A 7,878-nucleotide genomic window follows, 5' to 3' on the forward strand; every position below is an offset into this window, starting at 1 on the left:
ATAGATGAAAGATCACTGACCTGGGAGTTTGGAATATTGCTTGCTATTCTAAGCTCTGTGAGCCTGTGACTACAGGTAACTCATTCACATTGAATTTTAGAATAGAAAGGACCTCAGAAGTAATCGAATTCACTTTGTAGTTGAAGAATCTTTTACATGCTGTGCTTAAAAAGACTTCCAAAGAAAAGGTGACCCAAAATGAAGTAGCCCATTTTACTTTTGGACAGCTCTTGTGTGAAGTTTTTTCTTACAAGAAGATAAAACTTACCATTCTGTAATTTAGTGTTTCTGACCTCTGAAGAAGCAAAAGTCTGTGACAACCCTTCATACACTTGTAAATACTTATAGACAACAAAGGGTAGTTAAACTTTGGAGTTTATTTAAAATCCTATAACCTAAGTCCACAGTGAAGTCAGGGGTTCTTAAACCCTTTTTGTGTCATGAATGCTTTAGCAATCCAATGAAGCCTATGGACCTTTGGGAAAGAAAAACTTCAAATGTATAAAATCTTTCAACTTACAAAGGAAACCAATGTACTAAAAGTTATCAATGTGTGTGTGTGTACAGGTACACATATATATATTTTAAAATCATCCCAGGATAAGAACTTGCTTTAGGTAAAATGAAGAGACCCAGAGAGCCTGGAATTTGGCTTTCCATACTGGCCACCTTTAATGTGTGTTCACTGCCAAGAAAAAATGTTTACTTGTGTTGTACATCATTTAGTAATTAATCTCTAATGGGTAATACAAGTATTAGGTCTCAGTCCCTCTACTCAGCAATCTAGAGATTGGAGGCTTGAAGGACTAGAAATTGTCATACTATTACGACTATTAAGGGGAGTTAAGGATTGCTAAAATTGATTTATTGGGTTACATTTAGGTTCATAAGAATACTTTGTTTACATTATAGCTACTTTCACCCCCTATCTCCAGCTCTTCCAACGTGCCCATAAAAAAATGGGTGTAGTACTATAACTTAACAAAACAATGTTTCATAGGAATATTATGCCAGTTTAAGAATCAGACTTTTTATTTTTCAATCATTGTTGGACTTTCACTAAGGTGAATCATTTCCCTTTGGTACTTTAAAATTGGTGGGTAATACCTATCCCATTTTTGGAATTAGAAAGCTTTATTGACAGTTATTCTGAATTACAGTTTTCCAAAGAAAAACTTTTAATTTCCCCTGAAGGCACACTTGAGCTTTGCATGATTATGGCCCACTGCTTAACAAACTAATAAGAGTTCAAGACCTGTTTAAAATGTCCTGCTGAGGGAAGTAAGTCCAAAAAAAAGACCACTTCTCCAGAACAGTTTCCATTGAAATTCAGAATGTTTTCTATGTAAACTGCATTTTGAATGCATTCTTTGAAGTCACATTTAATTTTTTTTTTTTACAATTCTCATTCAGCTGTGTAGGCAAATGAAGTTTTCCTCAATCACATAATCCAATCCTTTTACATTGGCAACATCTTCTCGGGTCCATGGAACATAGTTAAAAATGGCAGTTTTTATTTTTCGAGACTAGAGAAATCTGGTCCACCTTTACTGTAGTTTCCTGAGATTTCTGCTCCACTGAAGTCAAAACCTGGGTTCTGCAAGGAAGGAAGAGGATCATAAATTTACATCTTTATTATATAAGGTTTATGTACAATAAAAGTATTTAAGTGAAGAATGAGCCAGACACTGCTAGGCAAAAGTGAGTCAGTTCTTGCCTTCAAGGCGCTTACCTTTTACTACCTGGATATAACAGGTTCATATTTTACCTGAAATTTGAAGGGAGCCCTCAGGGATTCCTAAGGAGGAAGTAAGGGACACTATTTCAAGCATGGGGAAATGGCATGGAGGCAGGAAGATGCAAGTGATACAAGTAAACAGCAGGTAAGCAAGTTTGGTTGGATGTATGAGAAAGTAATATAGCCTGAAAAGACTGGTTGAAGCAAAAACATCAAGCATTTTAAATGGACTTGAAGGATTTTAAAAAGACTTTTATTTTATCAGAGGCAATGGGGAAGCCATCTGAACTGGGGAGAGATGAAAGCTGGGGCATAGATTTGGTAGACACCTGGATAGAGATGACAGTTGAACCCATGGGAGCTTAAACAGATTATCAAGAAAATGGGGAGAGAAAAGAAGCATTAGGACAGATCCCCATCGTTCATGCACAGGGGTTAGAGCATGGATGATGACCCTGGAAAGGAGATTCAACAGGACTGGCCTGATGAGTAACAACCGAGAAGAAGCAATGTCATGAACACCCAGAAAGAGAAGAATCTCTAGAACATAAACTGAAAAAGCTATTGGATTAGCAAATAGAGAGCTCACTGACGACCTTAGAGAGACTTTTTGATCGGGGATAAGGAGATGGAAGCTGTGTTCTTCAGCTCTGGAAACAATGAGTATAGACATTTCTGAGAGTCTGTGAAAGAATAGGGACAGAAAGGATGGTAATATCAGCTGAAGGTTTTTAAAGAACAAGGAAGGATCTGGGCACATATGAAGGTGATCAACAAGCATTCATTATGCACTTATATACCAGACACTTATATGCATGTAGAATAGATACAAAATATATACAAAAGAAACAAAGCAATTGGGGGAAGGGACATAAGGTGGAGGGGATACAAAAAGTCACCATGTAGGAGGTAGCACTTGAACTGAAAGGGGAAGAATTTCTAAAAGGCAGAGGTGAATGAGGAGTGAATTCAAGAAAAGGAGAAGCATGATGGGTGAGGGGAAAGGAAATGGAATTTTGCATCTGACAAAGCATACAGACCAGTTTGGCAAGCCCAAAGAGTTTGTGAACAGGAATAACGTGCAGTAAATCTGGAACTAGATGGTAAAGCCTTTAAAGGTCAAACAATGGAGTCCATTTGATCCCAGAGGGAATAGGAAGCCACTGGAGCTTCTGAGCAGGTGAATGACATGGTCACAAATGTGCTTTAATTCAGCTATATGGAATATCAGAGACTGGAAAAGATGGAGTACATGTTTACAATGGAAAGAAGGATCACCTTATTCTCTGAGACTACAGCAATTGGATGGAGGATGCTGCTGCAGTTATATGAGATTCATAACTGGAGATGAGAAGACATTTGATAAGAATGGCCTACATTTTTTCCAAAACATGAGTCAAAGTCCTCTTGTTGAGAAGAGGGGAAAAATGATGATGCAGATAGCACTGAAAGAAAAGAGAAGGTTTAGAACAGCTGATGTGGGCTATGCAAGAGAAATCTGATCAGATTTAGTCGGATACAACTAAATAGTTGCAGACAACTATTTAGACTGGATAACAAATTTGCAGCGGATCCAGCTGGCCTGGTTTTAAGACTTTCTCTAGTATAGTTCAGCAACCAGGCAAGCAGAAGCAAAAGTGGTGGAGCTGAAATCTTCAAGTATTAGGACAAGAACTGGGATGGAGAGAAATAGTAATATTATGAGCCTGGTACTGAACTCAGGGAGAAGAATAATCTGAGGTCAGTAATTAACTGCTACCAAAATCTGGTTGAGTGACATATCTGGACCAAGTGAACGTCATAAGATAGGTTACTGAGTGATGTAGCATATGAATGAACACTTTCAAAATTAATAAAACACTAGGTTTTCCAATGACTTTCTATAAAGGCTTAGTGTATATCGTAATAGTTATGTGGATTTAACACATGCTGAACACAGGAATTCATAAATTCATGTGACTTACTTCTTTTTGGAATCTCTCCAGGGTAAGTTTCCTTTGCATTTGGTCCTGTACCCAAGGATCAGCTGCATATTCGGTTTCTAAGAGAGAGGTCCAACAATTTGCTGCATCTCTCTTTGTCTTGGTAAGAACTATGCGGACCATTTTTCTGTCCTCTACAAGAAAAATTACAAATTATGAAATTATCATTTATCATTGCATTTAGTTTTTCAAAATCCTTCAAGTTATCATGGGAGATTTTTTTTTCAACAAACTTCAGTTGCTATGTTTTTAAAGATGCAAGGACAAAATAATATGGTTTAGAGGGGATAGGGAGGGGCCTCTGACCCAGAAACAATATATGCTAAAAGTATGCCAAATGGAGTTTTCAAATGTAGCAAATATCCTTACCTAATGTCCATGTTCCTTCATCAGCTATTGTAGAATCAAAGAGTTTGCCCTGAAAAGAGGAATTTGCAAGATTGCCCTAAAATGTTGCAATTCACCAAATATATAAAATCAACAAAAAATTTTGTTATGATTTAATATATACATCATGATTTTTCAATCCTTCCATATTGTCACAGAGAGACAGAGTAGCACAATGGATAGTGAGACAGCCTTAGAGTAATGAAGATCTGGGTTCAAGATCCGCCTCATATCTTGGCTATGTGAACTTGGGTCACGTACCCAAGTGGGTAGTGGGTAAGACTTACTTGGGTAAGTCTCTTGGTGCCCCAGTAAACTCTAAGACTAAAGTCTCAGAGCAGTCTCAGATTTACATTGGTATGGGGAATTTCTTTATTAAGGCATTCTTATACCAAGGAAATGACAAGACCAAAAATAAAAACAAACAAAACAAACCCCAAACATTGCTTTATTATATGCTGATGTTGACTCTTCATATTGATAGGTATATGCCATTGGGACAAACTAATTGTACTCCTACCATAATATAATAGTAAACTGGATGGAGGTTGAGGAAGGCCCTCAAGCACTTTGGGACAAATGTGGATGGACTGGAATTTGCATCACTGAAGAAAATATCCACAGATCAATTGAAGTGCTTGTTTTTTTTTTTAAGCAATCAAATTTTTAGCAGTTTAATTACTATACATAGGAGAAGGCTATAAGAAAACTTTCCTTAAGAAAATTTAGGGTTTTAAACTCTTGGTGCAGAGGGATTGAACTGTTTTTGTTTTTTTAAAACTATGCCTAACATAAAGTAGATGGAATCAAGTAAAACTACCAATAAAGAATCTTCCTAATTATAAAACTAGGGCATTCTGTTTTTCAGCAGATGGGTATACACTTCAGGTCACTTCTTAAGCAAAGCCATTAAACTATTAAGACTTTATAAAGAGATAATCTTGTAACACTTTATAGAGTTCATAAAGACTCTATAATACTTTATAAAGAGATAATTATCTTAAAATTTATGAAACTAGTGTCTGAATATTTCTTAAGATATGAACGTGGGGACTTGAACTCAATCCAGAGAACCTCTCTCACTGATATACAAGTGAATGGATGCTCCAAGCCTCCCTTTTCCCTTTCCTAAAATAACTTTCTAATAAACAGTTGTCTGTTGGGAAAGCTATAATTAGAATGGCGTTAAAAAGATACATCTAGTTATGAGATTTGTAAAGAGTTTTGTTATGTAAAATTAAAAACGTTTCTAAAAGAACCCCCCCTTTTAAATTGCTAGTTGCTAGATCCAAAAACATAACTTTTTAAGAAATGTAAAGTAAGAGCCTTCTTATCTGAGAAAACATTTCTGAAGAAGCCAAAATATCCTAAGTTTTTAAGGTTTTAAAATAAGAAAACTTTTCTAGAAGCCATGTGAATCCATAAAAGGCTGAAACTGCCACACAATTTTGTTATAATTCAATGTATTTTGTATAAATTCCCCCTTATTTTGCAGTGCTCAAGGTCTTTCTGCATTTTAAAAAAAAGACATCTTGGGAAATTCAATCTAATAAACATTAAACACCCAGTGTGTACAAAGCCAAGAGTTAGGTGCTGAACTAAATAAGTTCTGATAAGGTATTATCCTTAATCTGTCTTATATATGCAGGAAGAGGAAGAAATTTAACTTCATCATATGAACTGAATTAAAGTGCTATTTTTCAAGAAAAAAAGTCCTTTGTCTTTTGTCCCATGAAGTGCCTTTCCCATTACTAAAAGAATGAGTACAGAAATATGATATATTGTATAGATGTTAGATCCTAAGTCAAGTTCAGATGGTACCCTTCACAGAAAAAGTAAATTTAGAGGACTTGGTTGGGGAGGGAAGATTAAATTATGTTTGGGACATAATGGCCTTGAGATAACCATGTAACAAAACCAGATAGCACTGTCCTAAGATTTGAGTCATTTGTATCTGGATGAGAGTTGAACCCAAGAGAGCTGATGAGATTAATGAAATGGTGTCAAACTCAAACAGAAACTTTAGTTCACTAAACAAATGGTACATAAGGATCCCTTCTGCCTGCATATTAAGAAAACCACATACACACATCATCTATGTTTTATTACATTTTTGCTTATTTTGTTAAATATTTCCCAATTACTTTGTAATCTGGATCCCTGTTATTTGACACTTGATCTGAAGGGCCCTGGAAGACATCCTTAGTATGAGAAAGGAGGTGGATGATAAAAATAAGGACACCTGCCACTGTACATGAGTATTAGATACATATGTAGATATTTCTGAAAAGGTGGGGGGAAGAAATTTTGAAAATTAAATACTCTGAAGTTACTACAGTTTATTATTTAAAGGACTTAGCACAGTACAGCAAAAAGAGCACTGGATTTGGTTGATGTTGGAGGACCTAGATTTGAATCCTGGTTCTCTCATTTACTGCCTATGTCACTTTGGGCAAGTCACTTGACCTTGGTTTCCTTACCTGTAAAATGAGAGAACTAGATTAAATGACTTCTAAAGTCCCTTCCAGCTCTAAATCTATGATCCTATTACAATGCCTGTATGACTTGGAGCAAGTCAGGGGATTTTCTTGGCCTCGGCTTTCTCAGCTGTAAAATGCAGGGACTGGACTAGATGATTTCTGTGAGGTTCCCTCCTGCTCTAGAGACCATGATGTTTTCCCTAACTGGCACATTTTCTCCAGAACCCATCTTCTCAACTTTTATCAGTCTGTAGCACGGACTGCAGTCGACTTTGAAGTTTTCGAGAACAAAGAAGTGAGGAATTCACAAGATTCCTCCAAGTCATCTTCTACACGTTCCCATGGTAACTTCGGGCATCTGACAGCCCTGTTTCAGGGAGCACGACAAGGTCTATCGGGGAGAAAGCATCCTCTTTCCTAGCCCTACCACCCCTCTCCGAGAAGGCTGGAGGAGCCAAGTCACCCCCTAGCATGCGGAATCGAAACAATAAAAGGGCTCGAGGAAAGTTCATTTGGAAACGATGAAGAAACCTCTGCCCCTAAGCCTGCAGGGCCATGGGAATGAAGTCCTACCGCGTGGTCCCGGGGAAAGGCACGGGGACCCAGGGAGCGGTTCGGCTCCGACACCTGGGTCGGTCCCTTGAGGCTGGACCCGGTACGGGTGAAAGGCCGCCCCTACCTTGAGGATCTCCTGGCCCCGCACGGCTAGCTCCACATGCCGACTCTGCAGGCTGCACTGGATCTCTTGGGCACGAGTGCCCGGTGGCACCTGGACCTCGATAAACACCTCCTCTAGGGTCTGGTACCACTGGCCCCAGGGCGTCACACAAGGAACCACCCCACTTCGCTCCTCAAACGGGGCAGACATGCTTCCCTCGGATTCCACTGACCCTCCTTCGGATTCCACTGACCCTCTCGGTGCCAACCAAGGTTCCCGAGCGCAGGCGCAGAAGCGTCTCTGCCCATCTTGCCCATAGGTTACGGCGCAAGCGCAAAGCTCTGGGAAGTTCGGGCGGAAGCGAGTTTTTTTCACCGCGGTAACCATCTTGGTAACTGGCAGAGCTGGCCGTTAAAGAACTAATATTCTGAAGTGATCCAGGAGGAAAATTTGCATAAAAGGAACAAATAAGGAAAGTATTAGGAAAGGGAAAGTCTGAGAGATGGGAAAGTCAAGTGAAATTCGTTACGCTTTCAGATAGTTGAAATCAGAATCAATCAAAATCATTGATTGAAATGCGCTTGCGCACACCCGTCCCCACATTTAGCGCCAGAAGCTATTCCGGAAATGGCG

General features: G+C 38.7%; 1 protein-coding gene across 1 annotated transcript; it reads right to left on the reverse strand.

The window, feature by feature from the left end:
- Positions 1-359: 359 nt before the first annotated feature.
- Positions 360-7,555, reverse strand: NUDCD2 (NudC domain containing 2). Its single transcript, XM_020992348.2, has 4 exons — positions 7,267-7,555; positions 4,090-4,138; positions 3,703-3,854; positions 360-1,597 (listed from the first exon to the last, which is right to left on the reverse strand). Exons 1-4 carry the CDS (start codon positions 7,453-7,455, stop codon positions 1,514-1,516), a joined length of 474 nt encoding a protein of 157 aa, XP_020848007.1. The 5' UTR covers positions 7,456-7,555; the 3' UTR covers positions 360-1,513.
- Between the last annotated feature and the right edge of the window lie 323 nt (positions 7,556-7,878).

The sequence above is a fragment of the Phascolarctos cinereus genome, unplaced genomic scaffold, assembly GCF_003287225.1.
Source record: "Phascolarctos cinereus isolate Bilbo 61053 unplaced genomic scaffold, phaCin_HiC Scaffold_2;HRSCAF=192, whole genome shotgun sequence".
In the NCBI taxonomy this organism is placed as follows: Eukaryota; Metazoa; Chordata; class Mammalia; order Diprotodontia; family Phascolarctidae; genus Phascolarctos; species Phascolarctos cinereus.

Coding starts and splice junctions, on each gene's coding strand:
- NUDCD2 (XM_020992348.2), bottom strand. CDS start 7,455: ATGTCTGCCCCGTTTGAGGAGCGAAGTGGGGTGGTTCCTTGTGTGACG. Junction 4,139..7,266: donor GGGGCCAGGAGATCCTCAAG/GTAGGGGCGGCC, acceptor TCCTCTTTTCAG/GGCAAACTCTTTGATTCTAC. Junction 3,855..4,089: donor TGAAGGAACATGGACATTAG/GTAAGGATATTT, acceptor TTTTTCTTGTAG/AGGACAGAAAAATGGTCCGC.